This window comes from Abramis brama (assembly GCF_963993115.1).
Source record: "Abramis brama genome assembly, chromosome: 3".
NCBI lineage: Eukaryota > Metazoa > Chordata > Actinopteri > Cypriniformes > Leuciscidae > Abramis > Abramis brama.
Genome location: NC_139965.1, coordinates 39,679,516 through 39,701,389, shown reverse-complemented (window position 1 = coordinate 39,701,389; position 21,874 = coordinate 39,679,516). Strand labels below are relative to the sequence as shown.

The window sequence follows — 21,874 nt, the reverse complement described above, 5'->3', positions numbered from 1 at the left end:
GTGTTAATTGAGGGCTGTTGCAGAACCAGGATTGAGAGCAGCTGTAGTAGTTGTTTCTGCTTTAAATTAATACATTGTTAGCTAACTGTATGGTCTGTATATGTACATTTCTAAAATACATAACTTGGACACAGGCACCCCTGATAACAGATCTCTCTAAATTGTAATGTAGACATGCATTTTCTGTAAAGCTGCTTTGCCCTTCTTACATCTGAAAAACCTCCACACAGATTATTATGATGTGCTTATTAACAAGTATTGTCAAAATAAATAAATGAATTGAAAAGTAGGCAGACATAGTTCCAACGCGCATGCGCACTCTGAAAATGCGCGCACGCGGATCTTTTCTCGTCCTCCTAACTAATCTTTTTCTCATTCATTAGTGCTGATCTGATCTGTCTATCGGCAGACTGCAGCCATGATAGTCCCCAATTAACCCAGACTGACCGTCACCAGAACAGGGAAGGTAAGAGGAACTGTTGCTAAGCTACTGCTAGTTAGCAACCAATCAGAAACACTACGACAAAAGCAAAATGTGTGTGTAAACTGGGTCGAATCGACGTTTGTCGGTCGAGTGTGTTATCAGCTTTCATCTCATAAATACATGCCAACGTTTCTTGGACTTTAAGAGCAGCACAGCACAGATAAGACAATGAGGTAAAGGTAGGTAGTTTGTTTACAGTTCAGATGAGTTCGTTAGCTACATTGCGAAGCTAGCTTAAAGTTATCCAGGAACAACAAGTTTAAGATTTTAACCTGGAGCTATGTATGTTAGTTGGTAGTAAGTCTTTTAACAAAGTTAGAAAAAAAAAAAGACAGAAAGCTAACTGCTAGCTGTAATACAGGCTCGCGTGGCCAAGTGACTTAAACTGGAAATGCTTTGATGATTTAATCGACACCGCTAGTTTCTGACTTAATGCGAGTGATATAATGTGTGTGTATCTTATGTCTTTGTCTATGTAATGTTATGTATATTTTGTTAGACTAAGTTAATAAGATAAGGCTTCATCAAGATATGTTCAGAAAGATCATCGCTTGAAACGGTGATACCTGGCTGCTCTTTGTTCATTACGCATATAACGTTATACACGCTCACGATAAAACTGCTGCTTTTGGCATCGAATACCTGCTTTAACTGGTGGTAACGTTAAAGGGTTTCACAAGATTCTGGTAAAATGTGGAATATGCCCCCTTAAGAACAAGGGACATTTACCTTTAAATTGTAACATATAGATATGAGTTTAGCATGTGCAGCCAATTTGCCATTAAGGAAAATAAATAGAAACATTTGCTTTTAGTTGTCAACAATTTAGTTGTCACAGCACGAGATTTACATTTTTTTTCTAAAAGGCCACTACTGGAGAAAGTTATTTAAACAAAATTTAAAACTTTAATTTTCAACAAGCAAGTTTAAGCAAATGCAAAAACACTAATGGTTTTCAATCTTAGGGTCCCTCATTAACGAATAGAGACAAATAACTTTGGTATTAAACATAATACTACGTCACAGCTCACAGAGACAAAATTACAAAAATTAACTGGATACATTAACTATATCTCAATGTTGATATTCAGATTAAATGACAAAATTAAGAAGAGCGGCAGAGCCTGTCCATTCATTAAATGTTTTGAGATTTTGTGCCATCTCTGGTCAAAAAAAGTTTTGTTTACTCAACCCTTCTATTTTAATGTTTTAATTGTTTTCGGTAGAGAATAGGCTATAAATACTAAAACATGTTTTGAACCAGGCTTTGTGACATTATCAGGAACACCTCAAATGCAATTAAAGCAAGTTTTCCATTTATGGAATTGTTTTTATAAAATAATTACTTTTTATTTGTATCGATATTTGACCTGTATTTTAAAAACCAGTCATAAGTCAATATTGAAGTGTTTTTTTAAAGCTGCATGTATTCATTATTTTTCTTCAGTTTAGCCCCTCACACACATTGTTCTCTTTGAAGTTAAGTGTCTGTAATTTTCTCCTAAAACAAAGGCAATGTGGACATAATGCCACTATAATTGAAGTTTTAAGATATAGCCATTCAATTAACAGAATGTGAGAGATTATGAAATGCAAAAAATGATTGAATGGTCACCTTTTGTCATAGTTGTTTGTCCTGCCTTTGTTTAGAGAGTAGTCTTAATGTTCATCATATTTACTCTGCTGTTTGTCTGACTCTGTACTTATATGAACTTTTTCAATTCGACAGATGGACAGAGAAGATAAATTAATATCGTCGAATCCCTAACATTTATGTGTTGGTGAAATGAGCAGAGTGAGTTGACTCAATCGCACTATCATCACGATGGCTCTCACCAACACCACAATAACAGCATGGAAACTGCGTGAGTACAAAGATCCTGGTCATGACACTGCAGAATGTTTTAAGTAGTCAAGATCTCTGTTTAAAGTTGTGGGAGAAGTGACTGGCTTTTGTTTTGTCATATGTATTGTTCAGAGGAGATTGTGGCTCACTCCAGCAATGTGTCTTCACTGGTGTTGGGGAAATCATCGGGTCGTCTACTGGCCACTGGCAGCGAAGACTGCAGGGTCAATATCTGGGCTGTCAACAAACCGAGCTGCATTATGGTATAACCCTGTGTTATGTGTTTGCGAGAAATAAGAGTCTCACGACTATATAATGAAGTGTTTTATCTGTTCTGCAGAGTCTGACGGGCCACACCAGCCCCGTGGAGTGTATCCAGTTCAACAGTTCTGAAGAGCGTGTGGTAGCTGGTTCTCAATCCGGCTCTCTCCGACTTTGGGATTTGGAGGCTGCTAAAAGTGAGTGGTTTGTGCTGCACCTTATGCACTTTGGTTAACATAAAACCTAAAATAAGAAACCTAGCGATTGAAACCTGTAAAGAAAATGTCCAGGTTAAGTTGATCACCAAAGAAAAATAGTAGTTCAAGACACCAAATTTAAAGTGGGATCCTATGTATTAGTCAAAATTAATTAGGTACAGTGTACTTATGCAGTTCATGATGTTTGGCAAAACGTGTTTGCTGGTATTGAGATGGGAAGTGGTTATGGTTGAGGACAGATTTTGTGATAAGGTTTAGTTTAAGAATGGGTTTAAGTATTATGTAAAAACATGTACGTAATCAGTAGTGTTGTATTATAAGTTAAATGTTAGTACATGATAGTTAAAGACACTCAATTAAAGGTAGGTCCGAAGTTAGAATTTATATTTTAAAGGCAAATTTTAGCTCATTACCACAATGTGAAGAAAGAAAAAAAACCTCAATACCATACTGAAAAAATAATACATTTAAAATTTTCATAAACTAAGAAAACTCTGCCATTTCTTTAGGACTGTAAACTGAAATATGATGAATTTCTTGACATGCTTTATGAGATTCACTTAGTCGATCTTAATTGACAAGTCATGGTTAAAAATGTGTCTGCTTACTTTTGAATTGATGTTCTGCACATTGATGGCCAATATTTGATGTAGAGATGGATGATGTAGAGAACTAGTATTCCTCGTGCTTTCTGGGATGATTAAATGAACCTGTTTGGTGGGAGAGGTCCTGTAGTGACCACTTCCACTCTGAACTCTGAAGACATGCACAGGGGCCATCTGACCAGAAACACTTATTGAGATGGACACTTTTTTCAAAGTATTTGTTATCCACGGCTGAATCAATTTCTTGTTTTTTGTTTGTTTTTTGTAAGTTCTGCGCACTTTGATGGGGCATAAGGCCAGTATCTGCAGTCTGGACTTTCATCCCATGGGAGGATACCTGGCATCTGGTTCTGTGGATAGCAACATTAAGGTGAGTTAAATGCTTTTGCCTTAAAGGTTTTCACTGGTTTCATAGAATAATCAAAGAATTTGAAAAAACTGATGTTGAAGATTTGATGACTGAACTTGTGTCAGTCCCAAACACTGGGTTCTCATTCATTAAATGTGCTAAATATTTGTATTCATTCGCACAGGATAATTTCTCATGACAGATGTCTGCCTAGTTCATAACACTTGTGTATGCATATGAATTTGTTGTTAACCTTGTTCTTGAGTATTCTAAATAAGCGGCCATGATGTGCTCAAGGTTAGTAATTTGCATAAACGTGCCCAAACCATCTCCATATGCTCTCAAAAGATGGACTCTTGCCTCATAGCACGCATAGATCCAAGTGTGCCTTCCTCGAAACCAAGAACGCAAACTATGCATAAATCATATGCTATTTAAGATGAAATGCGTACGTTCAAAAAAAAAAGTTTCTGTTTTTTTTTCATTCATTTTAGTACGAAAGTTGATGAATCAACTTGTGGAAATGTTTGTACACAGATTTCACACACATTTGTTTAGGCATAGTTAGTGAATGAGACCCACTACTGTCTGTGTAGACAATGTTTTTTGCATATATAAGATTTGTATGTCTATCTTGAACATTAAATTTTTCTTGTCTAATTTCTTTTCTAGTTGTGGGATGTGAGAAGGAAAGGATGTGTGTACAGATACAAGGTAAGTACTAGACTAAAGTAGCGTGTGTGTGTCTGTACAATCAGAAGCCAGGCTAATCACCCTTAACACTCAGTTGTGTCTGAGTACATGATTAAACTGGATTAGTGAGGCGCTCTCAATCTATCTTACCCTATTGTTTTGTGATGGTGTATTTTTAGTCTCATGTTGTAAGATTCAGCCGTTGGTTTATCCTTTTTTTTTTTTTTTTTTTTTTTTTTTTTTTTTTTTTTAAATCACTGGATATTCATTTTGTATAATGGCATTTAGCAGGATGTTTTGAGTTTAATGACTTTTAAAGCACTTTAGTTTGGAAAGTCTCTATCTGGTACACATTGTGCAGAATAGAGATGTGCAGATCAGCTCTAACGTCACCCAAGTCCCCTGTTAAAAATTAATCATCCATTTACATTTTAAATTTATTCATTTAGCAGACGCTTTTATCCAAAGCGACTGACAAATGAGAACAATAGAAGCAGTTAAACTAACAATAGGACAACAATATGCAAGTGCTATGACCCTTCCCAGTTTAATCTAATGCAGTACTTTTTTATTTATTTTTATAAATAGATATACAATAGAAGAGAAAGTGTTAGTATTAATGGATCAAGTGCTGCCGAAAAAGATGTGTCTTCAGCCGTTTCCTGAAAATGGCTACGGACTCAGCAGCTCTGGTTGAGTTAGGCAGATCATTCCACCAGCAGGGAACAGTCAAAGTAAAGGTCAGAGAAAGAGATCTTGTGCCTCTTTGAGATGGCACCACAAAACCACGTTCACTTGCAGAGCGCAAGTTTCTGGATGGCACGTAGGTCTGAAGTGAAGAGTTTAGGTAAAAGGGAGCAGAGCCAGCGGTTGTTCTGTAGGCAAACGTCAGTGACTTGAATTTGATGCGGGTGGCAACTGGCAACCATTGCAATTTAGTGAGGAGAGGAGTGACATGCTCTCTTCGGCTCATTAAAAGACCACTCTAGCTGCAGCATTCTGGATCAGTTGCAAAGGTTTGACAGTGCAAGCTGAAAAACCAGCCTGGAGAGCATTACAGTAGTCCAGTCTGGATAGAACCCTAACCTATGATTTTCTCTGATTTAGATATCCGCACCTGATCGTCACATTACAATTATTCTAATTCTGTGTTACGCACGATATGGTATCATATTACACTGAATTAGGCTGCTTTTAAATGAACATTTATTTAAAATAAAAGTTCTTCTACTGCAAAATTACTCTCTTCAAACTTAATTTGGAATGTCACCGTTTCTGTCACTGCAACTTCCTGAACACACACACACACACACACACACACACAAGAAATTAAATGTGTTCAATCCCAAACTAAGGCTGGATATAGGCTTTATTAGTTTGTTATATACAGTGCTAGCCTGGTCCTACCAGACTCTCGTACATTTCATTTGTAGAGAGAGTCTGGCCACTCTCCATTGACAAGCGTTAACTTCCTTGAAGGCGGGTACTCTGAAGTTTAAAACTACTGGATCTGCCCAGAGCCACTCTGGATCTCCCGTAACCAATCGCTAACGTTTGGTCGTGACGTATGTCTACAACTCAAACTAGCGCAGGCAACGGCATCGTTCTCAGCCACTCCCTCTATTGGCTGATTGGACCGCCAAAAAATTGGCCGGAGAAAACCCAAGAATATACCGCAAACCCAGACGGAGTACTGAAGGAAAATTTTAATTGAGCGGAAGTACGTAGGAGGGCGGAGCCAGGTTTATACAGTGCTTCACTGCCGTTACATATCATATACGCAGCACTTGACTGGTCCTGGTTAAAGGGATAGTTCACCCAAAAATTAGCTTGGCCTCATGTTGTTCCAAACCTGTTTGAGTTTCTTTCTTCTGTTGAACTCAAAAGAAGATATTTTGAAGAATGTTGGTTACCAGACAGTTTCTGGACCCCATTGACTTCCATAGTATATATTTTTTTCCTACTATGAAATCACTGGGTGCCAACAACTGTCTTGTTACCAACATTCTTCAAAATATCATCTTTTGTGTTCAACAGAAGAAAGAAAAACTCATACAGGTTTGGAACAACATGTGAGTAAGTAAATGATGACAGAATTTAAAATTTTGGGTGAACTATCCCTTCAACTACTTCACTAAAATGCTCCCACATGGTGCTTTTATTTCATTCCTTTTGTTTTGTTTTTAATTCTCCTTTTTAAAAAATTTCTCAAGTTTCTCAATTTTCCATTGCTGTTTAAACAAACTTGGACACCACAACTGCGTAGCATAGAGTCTGCAAATTAGTGGCTAATGAAAAATTAAGCTTTAAACGTGTTAATATTTTCATCATGTTGGAAAACACTCTTATCAGAATAATTTCTGTTAAGCTTTTGTATATTTTTAGTTAAAGCTAAGTTATTAAGCTAAATCTTGTGTAGGTTTTTTTCCTTTTGTGTTTTATATGACCAACAGGAGGTGCTCTAAGCATGTTTTCCCTGAAGAGAGATATGTTGTCATTGAAAACGAAGTAAAAGAGTGGCGTACGGTTTTATCGTGAAATGAGAGTTCTGTGTCTTTATTAAAATCAACACATTATAATTCATCTCATCCAACCCGCAATTAATTGGATTTTTTTTTTTTTTTTTACTTGGCCTGCCCGACCTGCGGATATAACAGTGATAAGCGCATCACTAGTGCACAAGATCTCAATAAATGTGATATGATGGACTCATTTATGTGGTTAAAATGAGTGTGTGTGTTTTATTTCAGGATCACACTCAGGCTGTGCGCTGTCTAGCCTTCAGTCCTGATGGGAAATGGCTTGCTTCAGCCAGTGATGACAGCACAGTAAAGGTAAGAGCTATCCTGTACTTCTCACTTTCAGAAATTGTGTTGCCTTGTTGGTAAAATGTAGGAAATTTAGTTTTTAATGTGTACTCTCATTCTGCTCTTTATCTAGCTGTGGGATCTCATAGCAGGCAAGATGATCACTGAATTCACATCACACACATCAGCAGTCAATGTTGTGCAGTTCCACCCCAATGAGTACCTGCTCGCCTCTGGGAGTGCAGATCGGTACTGAGTGTTTGTGTGTGTGTGTGTGTGTGTGTGTGTGTGAGTGAATGAAGGGTTGGTGTCTGTCTATACATAATGCGGCTTGAATTGAATGTGTTCGGTGCTGCTTTTGCCCAGGTTTGTTAACTCTGGCACTGTCTGTATTTTGTATATTTGCTGCAGGACTGTTAAGCTGTGGGACCTGGAGAAATTCAACATGATTGGCTCGTCAGAAGGCGAGACGGGAGTTGTGAGGTTGTTATCAGTTTTCCAGACTGGATGTGTTTGTTTTTCTCTGTCTGACCCCTAGCTGAATTCTCTGCCCTTTTTTTTTTTTTTGCAGAAGTATATTGTTTAATCCTGATGGTAACTGCTTGTACAGTGGCTCAGAGAACACACTACGAGTGTACGGCTGGGAGCCTGACCGCTGCTTTGATGTAGTGCATGTAGGCTGGGGTAAAGTGTCTGACCTGGCCATCAGCAACAACCAAATGGTTTGTACTTCATACACAATCTTTCTTTTTCTCTCTATATGCATAAATCAGTGGGTGCAGTGCTATTGGATGAACTAGCATTCCTCTTGCTTTCTGGGATGATTAAAATAACCTGTTTGGTGGGAGAGGTCCTGTAGTGACCACTTCCACTCTGATCTCTGAAGACATGCACAGGGGCCATCTGACCAGAAACACTTACTGAGAACATAGAAGACAAAGACGGAAACTGTTAAAATGCCTTTTAACAATTTTCACCTGTCTCTTGAATAGATTGCGGTGTCCTACAATCAAACTAATGTGAGCTGGTATGTTGTGGATCTCAACCGAGTGAAGAAGTCCGGATCTGTGATCCAAGGGTTGATTCAGGACAAGCCGATCCCAGCTCCCACATCTGCACTGGGAACAACACTGCGGCGGAATTACGAGCGGCCCTCTACTTCCTGCACGGGACAGGAGTAAGATTCTCTTTCTGTCTTTGTCTCACGCACGTACACCGCATGTGCTTGTGTAGAACTTAGCATGTCACTTCTAGAAAAGAACGTCAGGGAATGCATGAGCTTATAAAATGCACACCTCGAATGCAGTTGCCTTGGATTAAAGCATTAAAAATCAAAATGGTTTGCATTTTAATATTACCTTCTGGCCCTGTGTATTTTCACTTCTAATTGCCTAACTGAAAAATTGCAGTGTATTTCTAAAATAAAACTGAGGGATGAGTCAATTATTTTCTGTGGTTAAAGCATGGTTGTACCTGGAGCACAAAATTATGACCAAAAGCTTTGTTCTTCAGTTATTAAACATGAATGTGCCAGGTTTGCAATTGGCAGATCAATGTTGTACTGACCTTTCAGACACTACCATTCAAAAGTTTGGGATCATGTTATCCTGAAGACTGGAGTAATGACTGATGAAAATTCAGCTTTTCCATCATATAAATAAATTACCTTTTTAAAGATGTATTTAAATAGAAAAGTTATGTTAAAGCTGCAGTCGGCAAGTCTGGCAGATTGGGTCGACTTAGCCAAATTTTGAATGTTTACAACTCTCATGCCCCTCCCCCACTACCAGCGAGCACCCTCCCATCGAGGTCGTGCTCGTCAGTGCGTGTGTACCTGATTTTCTGTGAACGCGTCCGTCTCTTCAGCATCGATCAACACCATGGACTCGGAGGTAGGCTGCCCTGGCTAATCTACCCATAGATAGCAATAACCGAGGAATTGGAAGCTTGTTAGTAGATTTTCTCTCCGCCATCACGCTTCATGCAATCTTCAGGCGAACTTCAGGCGTGTCGCGTGCATGTGATATTGTAACGTGCGCGAGGGAGGGGGGATCTGTGGCGTGTGCACGACCTGTGATTGACAGTCAGATCTCACACCCCCCTGCGCTGATTGGACCCGATGATCCGGGAGCGGTGGATTTTTGCAAAACAAATAACAGGCTCCAGGTGGAGTTAGAAGCTCGGGTTTTTTTCTAAAACCACCTTATTTATGTTGTTCTGTCGGATCATAGTGTCGATTTCACTAAATATGATCAAAAAAATGTTGCCGACGGCAGCTTTAAATTATAGTAAAACTTCACAGTATTACTAGTAGTTTTACTGTGTTTTTGAGCAAATAAATGCAGCCTAAAGGGGGTCGCACACCGGACAAGAAGCGCAGCGTCATGTCTTTAAAATTCGAACACATTATTCTCTATCAGTGTACACACACGGGTGGCGCCATTCGGCGTCTGTCCGCGGCGCCCAGCTACGGCTCAGGACCTTGTTCAAAATCCTGCCGCACCATTTACATAGTTTTATATTAAATGGACATTTATTTGTCTCAAATCGTCGTTAATGTATATACTGATTTCACCCTGTGCTGCAATATACATTTAGTTTTACAGAAATCAGCTGCGTGGATGAAAACTGCTGATGTTATCGGATTTTCAGGTGATATTCTCAATTCGTTCAGTTAACGGACGCTCTGAGGTAAAGTTTGAGCGTACATTGGTTGTACACTCATTATTGCGGTGTAATGTGGGATTGAATAAGTGCACTCAATAACATCCACTATGGTTTTGGACACCACTACAAATGGCTGTCCCCTCAAATAATGCCCTATTTGAGGGTATAGGGGCCGATTTTGGATTCAGACAGTTTTCCCAACCGTGGGACGTGTTTTCGAACTCTTCCTAATAAAAACACACCTGAATCCATTCATCAGCTCTTTAGTAGAGACTCCAAGAACAGAAAATGATGAGTCAGGTAAGGGAGATGCCCAAAATGTGTACTGTTGGTGTGCCTTCAGGAACAGGGCTGGGATACACTGGAATAAAAGACTTTCCATAAAAATAACACTTACCCACCCCAAAACATATGAAACAGTAGTGTATCTTTACAACATATGATGCCAGGTCAAAAACCAGCTTATGCAAGGATTTTGTCTGATATAGATGTTTTTATATGCATTTAAACATGCTGATCTTGTGTGCTTGTGTAGGATGAAGCAGAGTTCAGAGGCCGATCGCCGGAGTCCAGAAGGAGAGAGGAGAAGTCCTAGCAGTGAGGATGAGAAAGAAGACAAAGAAAGCAGTGCAGAAATCACCAACCCTGAAGATTTTAAAGAGATCTTTCAGCCCCGCAGTGTCATCTGTGAGTTTTAGTTGCGCAATTTAAGTTAAGCAATTATGTTCACACATGCTGCTTCACATGTGCCATGGTATATAATCTTTCTCATGAACATTTCATATTTTCTCTTTTGTTTCTGGGTCATTCCTTTCCCGTTTTTCCATCCTGTTCATGCAGCACGAACGCCACCTAAAAGTACCGAACCTTTCCCAGCACCCCTAGAGCACTCTTTCTCAGAGAGTGTGCTAGAGAAACCCAGCCCAGCAGTTAAGATTGTGACTCCAGTAATAGACAGGGTAGGTGTTTCCACTTCTTAAGTGTCTTTTGATAAAGTAGTAAGTGTGGGCTGTGACTTGTGTATAATGAATGTTTGTGTATTTTCAGGCAGGACAGTTGAAAGGTCCTATTATCTCCTCTACTCCAGTACAAAGAGTGGAACCAACTGTGATCGCTGCTGCTCCCCGTCCAGTTGCTGTGGTGACCACATCAGTGACCTCTCCCTCTCGTCCTGTGGTTACTACCACCAAACCTAAACCCTCTACAGGAATCATTCTCTCAACACGCAACGAGCCAATTGGCCTCAATGCAGGGGACTTCCTTTCTGTGAGTTCAATGGATGTTTAACATTACTGTCTAGCACTATTGTTTCCTTAAGATGATTCACTTTTATGCTGCGTTCATGTCGTGTCAGAATTGCTGTAATTATTAGATGGAGTTTCTTGGAGCTGCCGGAGCCGTTCTTGTGATAATTTTCTGTTTCTATGGCAATGTTCATAACCCCTAAATGGATCTAGCTTTGCTTTGTTGATAATGATAGCAAAATACTTCATCACTACTAATTCACCTCTTGCAAAATACTGAAGAAGAAAGACATTTGTTATTATAGCCAGAGACTGCTACACTCACCGAACAAAATGGTACAACAGATGTCGCCAGGGTGATACCCTTTTAAACTGTTCAATATTTCTTTTTATGTAGTGTTTGAATGTTAAAGGTCTGCAAAGTTTCAAAGATCAAAATTCACAATAAATGGAGATTTTGTCTCCCAAAAGAACGAACCGATTCTGAACTGACTGAAACGATTCTTCAGTAATTCCAGTCTTACATCCTGCATAAACCTATATAGGTTTGTAACAGATTTGCATAATTTACATTTGTGTGGTAATACCGATGACTTCATTACTATTTGTATCACTGTGTACAAGTGTCGAGGAAGCCTTCGGATCTGAAATTCAGATATGGTAATGAGCGTTTTGTTTCTGACAAGTTGTAAGCGGTAGACCAATCACAAAAGACTGGACCATCTGACCAATCAGAGCAGAGTAGGCTCTCGGAAAGGAGGGGTTTAGAGAGACGTTTGATCGAGTCGTTTCAGACACTGAGAAAAGAGGTGATGCTGCAAAGTGTATTATGAGAAAATTAAAGTGTTTTTTGACCTTGGATGCATGCAAACCTTTTGTAGGAGACCTCCAAAACAAAATTAGGAACCTTAAAATAGCATAATAAGGGCACTTAAAATGGTACACATTAATATCTTTTTTGAAAGTGTACTGCCACAGTCACAGCTTTTGTACCAGAATGTAAAATACGGAATGATTCTGTTGAGTTATTTCTCTGTTTTAATAGCATGCACGAAACGCTAAAGCCAGCGTGATGGGAGATGAAGAGGCGTTGGCACAGATCAGGAAAGGGCATGACACCATGTGCGTAATGCTGACCAGTCGATATAAAAACCTGGACACAGTACGCTCTGTCTGGGCCAGTGGTGATGTTAAGGTAAGTGCAACAGCACTCAAGCTGATGAGCTTTGATAAATTGTGGGACTGACCGATTGTAATGAGAGATCTGTTACTGGCTGATGGATACATTTACTGCTACACATCGAAAATGTATTTCTAATGTAATCTAGTAAATGCTGTATAGGGCTATTATTGAAAGCAGCGGTACTCTAAAAGCAGTGTTTGCATTTCCCTTCATGTTGCCCAGACTTCCCTGGATTCAGCTGTGTCCATGAATGATCTGTCTATTGTGGTGGACATCCTTAACATAATCAACCTCAAACCGTAAGCATCCATGTACATTTTCAGTCACATTGAATGCTTCTGTCCCAACTGGCTTCATTTTAGCTGAATTCACTAAAAAGGGCAGTTATAATTATCTTTCAGATCACTGTGGAAATTGGACCTCTGTACATCCATCTTGCCACAGATTGAGGAATTGCTGCAGAGCAAATATGAAAGGTGACTCATTCATGTTTATGCCGTTGACTGTGCTGCAAAAACTTGGTGAGCCGTCTACCTAGATTTTGATCATGTACAGTAAGGCTGTCACTAACAATTATTTTGGTAATCCGATACATTTTTCTTTATGGTAATATAAATAGATCTAAGTGAACAATAGCCGTGATTCAATTACAGATTTGCGCAAAACTTTTGCAATATTTTCTAAATGTCGATTTAAAAAAAACTATTGAAAAATGACAGCGTTTCCATTAACCGATGTTATGCGACTAAAAAAAAAAAAAAAAAAAAAATCTCTTGCGATAAGTCATTACAAAAATCATGGCAACGGATGTTGGTAGGTTTAAGTATATCCCGGCCACCGCACTAGCCATTATTTTTAATCGAAGGAGACGTAGGTGTGTTATCCAAGCATTAATGGCAAGGAAAGCCCCTTATATTTGGGAGTGGCCACGTATGAGGTGTTTCTCATATCTGCTTCAAGGTCTTGATAAATTGTGACATTTGTTGTTTAGAATCCAGTATTCCCGTAATTCTTTCGTCTTTTCCGAGTTAAATAAAGAACTAGGCTATGTCTTGTCTTCTGTCCAAACATACCCCGTCTTCTTTAAAGAATGATCGACTTTTGCGTACGCCAGGTGACCTGTAAATGCGAAAAAAACCTTTCCATTGCAGTTGTGCAAAATGTTCCTTTTTCGAATTGCCTGAAAAACCACCTTATGCGAGCATAAACTTTTTTGCGACATAAGGGAGTTTTTGCAAAAATTACGTGTTTCTATTGGGCGTATTTTCAATTTCAGTTTGCGCAACTTGAAGGTTAATGGAAACGTGGCTAATAACCAATAAAATAACTTCAAATACATAGATATAACAATGAGGCAATAATAACTGATTCAGATAAAGTATCAAAAGCAAGTTACCATATGGTTTTATTGAACAACACTGTTAAAATACATGTAATATACTATATATAATGTAATATACATAATAGAAACATAGTCAACTTGCTGTTGATTGTCGTCGTTATGCTTTACTGCATGATCAAATACTTGTTTAATATTTGCCAAACAATATTAAATTTAAATGTTCAATTAATCTTTAATATTCAGCCACTTTACAGTAGAAATGCTACAGTAAGTAATGTAAATGCTACATAATAAATAAAGCCTTGTGCTTCACCCTGAAACCTGTAGCGCATATATTTATTTAACTGAATCGCAGCCATTGTGATTTTACTTTCAATATGTGACAATAGCACTTTGCTATATTTAGATTTTTAAATGTTTTTTATATATTGATTCGTGCAGCCTTTGAAAACTGTCCGTGGAATACGCCACTTCCGGTATTTTGCTGGTTAATCGACACGGACAAATTGCAATCGAGGATTTTTTTTTTTTTTTATCGAGTACTCGAATAATTGTAAAATAAATAATAAAAAATAAAAAAAAGCCTGATAAAACATCTGGTCTAATCTTTTCATATTCATATCCAGTTGGAAAAAAAAGTAATTTTTGATGACTGTTTTGGGTTTAGGATTATTTTCTTTTGCAAAATACTACGGCTGCCCTGATGGAAATTGGAAACTGTTCCAAATAACTATTGTCCGGACCTCCACTGGGAAGGAAATATAGAGGCCGGACCGGAATAATAATTATTAAACAAATTTATGAAATATTATTGTTTTGTTAAACCATAATTAATATTTTAAACAATTATATTAACCATTTTTTTTAAATGTTGTTGTTAAACTATACTTCGTAGTAGTACCTTGTTTAATAAACTTGTTTGTATATATTTTAAAATATTATTATTATTATTATTATTATTATTATTATTATTATTATGGTTAAATTTATTAATAAATCAGAAGTTTAATTATAATTAAACTAATAATAATTGTTGTTATTAGTATTTTTTATTATTAATAATAATAATAATAATAATAATAAATGAGTATTACTACTGATGTTTTAATACAATTTTTTTTATAGTAATACATAAATGGAAATTATTCCATGACACAAGGGTAAAATATATTGTATTTATTCACTTTTCCCCCTTTTTTTAAATGCTTCGTTAACATCATAATCAAGTGAGCTTTACGTCTCTTGTGCAGCTCATGAGGAGTGCTTGAGTGGCTGTTAATGAATTTCCTGCTTATGAAGAGCATTTCAAATCAGTTGCTTAAGAGGATTAATTTTGATTGCTTGGGCAGCAGCACATAAGGCAGTAAACAGCGAGCCAGTTTACAAGTTTTTGAGGCGGCCATTTACTAGTCATAGCCAGTGGCGTGCACAGACCTCCTCAGGGGCGGAAGGACCAAAAAGGGCACCAAAAAAAAAAGAATAGTTCCTTGTTTTGTTTTTTTCTTTTTATCCTTTATTTCCTTGGCATTCTATGAAAAGACGTTGATACAATTAGAATGCATAACACATCAAACGAAGATAGGGAAATTATGATAATATTACTAAATATTATTTACTTTACCAAACAAAACAGTGAGAATCAAGAAGGTAATTATGAGGAATTCATGTTTAATTTTGTTGATGTTGTAAATTTAAAGTTGTTAACATTAGTTAATGCTGTGACATGAACAAACAATTAACAGGTGTATTATTATTAACAAATGCAGTAACAAATGTGGTGCTCATGGTTAGTTCATGTTAGTTAATAATAAACAAATGAACCTTATTGTAAAGTGTTACTATGAAATCAAAGATATAAATCCTTACAATTTAGAGTTGGACATGGACTTAAGATTTCATTTCAATGTGTTTCCCCAAGCTAATAACACTTGCCTTGGATAAAAACGAATGACATTGTCAGACTCGGAATGCGGCTGAAATCGAGTTATACTTTTATTTTAGTTAAGCATAACTTGCATGCTGACGCAACTTTTACAGTAGCATGGTAGGATAAATGTAACTTTTCCATATTAGCTTAACGTTACCTGCTGCTCCTGTAGTTTGAAGACTCGCGGCGAACTGCTGCGTACACGGCGCTGCAAAGGAAACTCCGCCTACCACTTCACCTCCGCCAAATGCTTCCGCCCCCAAAAATTTTTTATATAATATTGTTTTGTATTATTATTGTTAGTGGCAATAGTGTATAAGTGTATTGTTATCTATTATAATTAGGGGCCAAGCACCGAAGGTGCGGAGGCACCTATTGTATCTGTTCCCGTTCTTATTATTATTATTCTTCCGCTGCTTCTTCTTCCACTCTGGGAGTCTATGGCAGCCCATAGAACCGCTTGCGGGAAAGTTATGAAATTTGGCACACTGATAGAGGACAGTCTGAAAAGTCACCATAGCAAATTTGGTGTCTTAAAACCAATCCCTCTAGCGCCACCAACTGTCCAAAGTTTCACTCATGTTTATGCTAATAACTTTTGAACCGCAAGGCCTATCATCAAAATTATTTTGTCATCTGATTCCTTGGCTCCAGACGATTCGATTGCAACCTATGACGTCATTTTCCGTCATGAAAATTTTTCCGCCATTTTGAATTTTCCGAAAAACCTACTTTTTCGAACTCCTCCTAGGCCGTTGCTCCGATTTTCACGAAAATTGAACCAGATAATCTCCAGACAATGCCGACAAAAAGTTATGGAATTCAAGTTGATTCGTCAAACCTTTTTCGATAAACACACAAACAAATTTTACGTAGCGCTTGCGAAAACAGACATAAGGCTGTATCTCCGCAATGCTTTATCGGATTCAGACCAAACTTGGTACGCATTGTCACAAGCATGACCTGAGGTTACATGCTGCGTTTCGGCGCAGCGCCACCTACTTGTCCGGAGATATGAAAAATGGCTATTTTTGCTTATAACTTTTTAACAGTTTGTCCAAAAATCATAAAATTGGTCTTGTTAGATTCAGGGCGACAGGCCGAGTCGACTGATATACAATTTTACCATATCGGCCATTTTGACTGTCGGCCATTTTGAATTTTGTGCTAAAATGCTGTATTTTAACAACGCATGAACGGATTGTTATGAATCTTGGTATGGGTCATCAGCACGATGTCCTGAAGAAGTGTGAGAAGTTTCGAAACAGCGCCACCTAGTGGTGAATTTTTTTTTTTTTAAATGCTTATAACTTTGGGTGTGGTCGACTTATTTTCACGAAACTCATCTCATTAGACTCCTGAATTGTTGCCGGGTCCAACGATACCAAACATGCTAGGTTTTGCCTTACGGTTTGTGTAGCGTTGTGATTTAGCGCTTAAAAAACATTAGGCTATATCTTCGAAACCGCTACTCCGATCGAGACGAAACCACCGTCAGAAGTTTGGAAACATAGGTCGATAGCTATACACCAATGCCCAAATGCGAAAATATTGATGTTTAGGGGTAGTAATATTCAATCAAAGTCATGTGTCAGTCATTTTTTACGTGTTTTTTCATATAAATGTCTATAACTCCGAAGCAAATTGAGATTTTTGCACCAAAATCGACACATATATGTATGGACTCACTCTGAGGACACATAAAAAAAATGGTGGGACTGAGCCTCTTGGTGGCGCTATAATAGAACAAAACATGAAATTCCCATTGACTTCAATACAGTATTGTGAAATAAAATGCTATAGTAAACAAATGCATTGGTGTAATATTACGAAACTCAGAATGTGTCATCAGCACCATCCCCTGAAGGTACCCAAAATATTTCGAGACAGCGCCACCTAGTGGTCAAAAGTTATAACAAAAATTCTAAAAAGGCTAATAACTTTTGAATAAATCTGGCTATTGAAATGCCACTGGTCTTAATAGATTCCTTGGGTCAAGCCGAGAACATAGATACCTAGTTTACCTTATTTGGCCGAACTTCCTGTCCGCCATCTTGATTTTCAGTCCAAACTTACTTTTTCAAACTCCTCCTAGACCGTTTGTCCGATTTTCACCAAAATCGAATCGTATCATCTCCAGACCGTGCCGACTAAAAGTTATGGATTTCGTGTCGATAGACGAAACCGTTTTCGTATAGCGCAGAAGCAAAGTTGAGGCATGATGCTAATAGCACTATTCAGGCTTTATCTCTGCAATGCCTTGACATATTGACACCAAACTTTGTATGTGTCATTGTCACTTCACTCTGACCACATCACATCAGTTTTGTAACTGCGCCACCTATTGGTCGAAAGTGATAATCCACTAAATCATATTTTTAATTATTGTTTCTATGATTTTTCAGGCATTTTGCCTAAAATCCTCCTTTAAATGTCTTTAATTGCTCATTGTTGCAGTTGGTCTGACACTTTCAGACATGTCGACATGTCTAGTCGTCTTATTCTGCTTGGCCCCGGTAATGGCTGCTTGCAGCTATATTATTTATAATAATAATTATTATTATTTACATTTACTGGTCATAGCCATGTACTGACACAGCGATCAAGTAGTAACACATGCTCACTTTTCCTTCAACAGTTATGTCCAGACTGGTTGTATGTCTTTGAAGCTGATACTGAAGCGTTTTTGGCCTTTAATCTCAGACACACTGACTGCTCCTCCGTCTGTAGGGGTGGACATTACTCGAGAGGAGAGGTTAGTACCTAACAAACACTTGTGTTGTGATTTACCTTAAGTGTCTGTCTAAATTATACACTGTTATTGATTTAAACCTTTTTCTGTAGTGTTGGTTTGATTTTATTGGCTTCTTAACCGTCCAGGGCACAAGACTGAAATGATGCCTCTACAATATTTTTCCCCCATATAAATAAAGTTGTTAATTCATGATGACAATTCAGAATCTATTGGAATTTACAATCTGTGCTCAGCAAAAGAACTTAAACACGTACACTAAAGTTTAATTAAACATTTGCAGTGCTGGCTGATCTGCTGATGATCCTCAATTTATTCAAACATTCTTCACATGACCAACAGTGCAACCAAACACTTTTTTTTTATTTATTTAATTTTTTTTTTATTAAATGATGCCTTTAATGAGTCAATAGCTTCCATATGGTGAACTATTAGTCTGAAGCCCTGCAGTCTGTTAAACGGATGTTTTTATTTTTGGAGTCACGTGACTGGAATGTGTTTTTATGAGACTGTTGTAATGTTTTTCAGGCTTCGGAAATGTAAAGCTTGCTATAAGCAGTTGAAGAACCTCAGTAATGTAGTGAAGAACCGGGCCGAGCAGGTTGGTCGTCATGGCAGCACTTTCAAAGAGCTACAACTACTTATGGCCCCATTGGACTACTGACACACACGCATACACGTGCGCACACACACACACACACACACACGCGCACAGAGAAACACTCCTCAATCTCCAAACACAAAGCTCAGTCAGAAAGAGTCAACAATGGGCGAAGCACTGAGCTCGATGACTGAATGATACACTTACACGTGTGTGTGTTCATAAGCACACTTTGGAGAAGTATTTATATAGGCGTTTGATGGTTATTTTCCTTGTGCATAAACCTTTTTAATGCACAAGTTGTTTTTCTAAGCACTGTCAATAATAAAGATGAACTTTCATATGAGAGAGATTCCCAAAAAATATGAAGTGGTGTTTGGACAAATTTTTTATGTGCTTAGTATGCTTTATTCCAGTGTTTGTAACTGCCTTTTCATTCATAGATTTACTTTGAAAGTGAATCACTTGTAACTGCAAAAAAAATCTATCTATAAATTACAGAAACGTCTGTCTGTCTGTCTGTCTGTCTGTCTGTGTGTGTGTGTGTGTGTGTCTGTCTGTCTGTCTGTCTGTCTGTCTGTGTGTGTGTGTGTGTGTCTGTTAACCACATATCTCTCAAACCGTTAGTCCGATGGATTTCAAATTCGACAGGTGTCTTGCCACGGGCACGAGTAAGTGCAGTGCCAAGTTTGACGTTGTTTGGATGAGAAATGCAAAATATATCGGTAAATATATCGGTAAAAGAAGCACTTAGAAGGTTGTGGTTTAAAAATAAACATTCTGACATAAACACTCAGTCAGCTACACTGTTTACTTCTGAATATTATAGTTTGGTTTTTGATTAATTTGAGTAAAAATGTGTTTTCTTTACCAAGAAACCAACAATTACTAAAAACACACACAAAAACTGATTTTGCACGGGCACTTTGCACTGCTCCCTGAATCGTCGCGCTTATTCATTTGTGGATGTTAACTGAATCTGTAAGTCAGCTGTGCTGTTTACTTCTGAATATTATATTTCATTCTGGTGCGCTTAACGTTATCGCTACTGTGTAATAGCAGCCTATGCTATTCACCAGCTAAACACATCCTATTCAATGCGTTCACAGTCTCTTTCACGGGCATCATTTGTAGTTGCCTATTCACAAACTGTTTGCTCAAGCATAGCGTTTTCTCGGAGTTCACTGTGTGCTTTCTACCATGCACAAATAAAAATGTCACTGAACTTTTGCTGTGCAATTGTAACAATGAGCACTCAAACACACCAAACCAACAATTACTAAAAATACACACAAAAACTGATTTTGCACGGGCATTTTGCACTAGTATATATAATAATGTAAAAGTGCAGTCGCATTTATATTTTATTTGGGCAAAATTCAGTTATTCCAATAGGAATCTGTGCAATCTGGATTTCTTGCGTGTGGACGAACGTGTCCCAGTCTGATTTTAGTTTGTTCAAGTTGCTCATGCAAATTCGCCCCATTGACCAACAGAACGCTTCTTGGTAAGTGACTTCTGAGTAAGCAGTGCTACATGGACTGACACTAGTGACAAAAATACTGTCTAATGTATGTGATAGAACATTGCAACAAATGCAAGATGTTTCCATAATGACACATAATGACAATGAAATAATTAGGTGTTTTGTTTTTTTTGAGACCCAAATGTGTCCATGTATTTTTAAAAGCCATTTTAAATTCCTTATATGCCACTGTGAACAGCAAGTACAGTCTCAAAGGTTTTTTGATGACTACAGATATTTAAGATCAAGCTTTTAAAACCGAACACAGACTGAGCAAACAAATCAGTTGTAATGTTTTCAATCCAAGTTGTACTATTTAATAAGAGGTTAAAACATTAAGCTGTGTAAATGTGAACAGATGCTAATGCTGCATATAATCAGATCATTTATGTGGTATACTAGTGTTTGCAGCATATGGTACTGATGTTAGGGTTTAAAAAAGAAGGAAAACAAATGTAAAATGCATCTAAACATGATGTGAGGCATACTAAACACTCCGGAGTTACGCAAGTCCTAACAGCCTTCCAAATAACTTTATGGTAAGGTTGAAATGAAGAGCAAAGGTGCTTGTACATTAATCAGGTTCATATTCATCTAAAATCATGTTCTGTTACGAATGCTTAATGTGCAGAGACTTTTTCTTGGGCAACAGAGGAAAATAAATAATTTGAGCTTCATAATAAAAATGCGAGGACGATGCTTTAGTGCAGATAGTCGTTCATGTAATTTTTTTTTTTTTTTTTGTACACCTTTTATGGCCATTACACATAAGCTTTGTAATACAGACATGGGTAGAAAAATATACCACAACATTCCTCTGTAAGCATAACATAATCTCCATCTGCATTTAACAATAATATATATTTTGTCCAAAGTTAAGACTTGTAACATCACCTGTAAAAGCCTAAAGCATCGCTATATTCTACATTCTGGAGAGAATAGACTTAAATGTCACTATGTACAAGGTGTAATGGTTGCTAAAGGTATCACATATGTCTACATACAATACAATAAAGCATCTTGCGGTCATATACAATTCCAGCATTATGAAGAACGGCCTCTCAGAGAGAACTCAGAACACTTAAATGGCATCACTTTGGCACTTTTACGGCAATGAATTATCTATAGAGAGGAATGATTATATAAACAATGACATCATTCTTGTATCATCCCATTTGTATTGACTCCGGCCTCAACATTCAAGCAATCAAGCGTTTCGCCGTATATTGCAATGCATTAAAATAATGTGCTTGGGAAGCCATTTACACGAAGGGTGATAATGGGTTTGGGTTTTGCCCTATGCGGGTCTCTTCAGTGTACTTGCATCCAGTTAAACCATCTTTCAAGAGCAGCAGAAACATAATTTTCCT

General features: G+C 37.7%; 1 protein-coding gene across 3 annotated transcripts; it reads left to right on the top strand.

Annotated features, from left to right (window-relative positions):
• The first annotated feature begins 301 nt into the window (after nt 1-301).
• Nucleotides 302-19,344, top strand: katnb1 (katanin p80 (WD repeat containing) subunit B 1). 3 transcript variants are annotated; one of them, XM_084107619.1, is made up of 19 exons: nt 302-466; nt 2,214-2,349; nt 2,463-2,593; nt 2,671-2,788; nt 3,684-3,784; nt 4,436-4,477; nt 7,207-7,290; nt 7,397-7,512; nt 7,675-7,746; nt 7,835-7,985; nt 8,256-8,440; nt 10,466-10,617; nt 10,771-10,889; nt 10,978-11,196; nt 12,220-12,369; nt 12,580-12,656; nt 12,759-12,833; nt 18,265-18,381; nt 18,907-19,344. In XM_084107619.1, exons 2-19 carry the CDS (start codon nt 2,310-2,312, stop codon nt 19,040-19,042), a joined length of 2,085 nt encoding a protein of 694 aa, XP_083963745.1. In that variant the 5' UTR covers nt 302-466; nt 2,214-2,309; the 3' UTR covers nt 19,043-19,344. The 3 variants fall into 3 exon arrangements, with proteins under 3 accessions (XP_083963745.1, XP_083963746.1, XP_083963747.1); XM_084107620.1 differs by having other exon boundaries at nt 318-663; XM_084107621.1 differs by having other exon boundaries at nt 449-657.
• Nucleotides 19,345-21,874: the final 2,530 nt, after the last annotated feature.

Bases quoted from the DNA above. Each gene is read 5' to 3' on its own strand.
- katnb1 (XM_084107619.1), top strand. From the start codon at position 2,310: ATGGCTCTCACCAACACCACAATAACAGCATGGAAACTGC. The intron at 7,986-8,255 runs GTTTGTACTTCA...TCTCTTGAATAG, and splicing joins CCATCAGCAACAACCAAATG to ATTGCGGTGTCCTACAATCA. The intron at 18,382-18,906 runs GTTAGTACCTAA...AATGTTTTTCAG, and splicing joins GACATTACTCGAGAGGAGAG to GCTTCGGAAATGTAAAGCTT.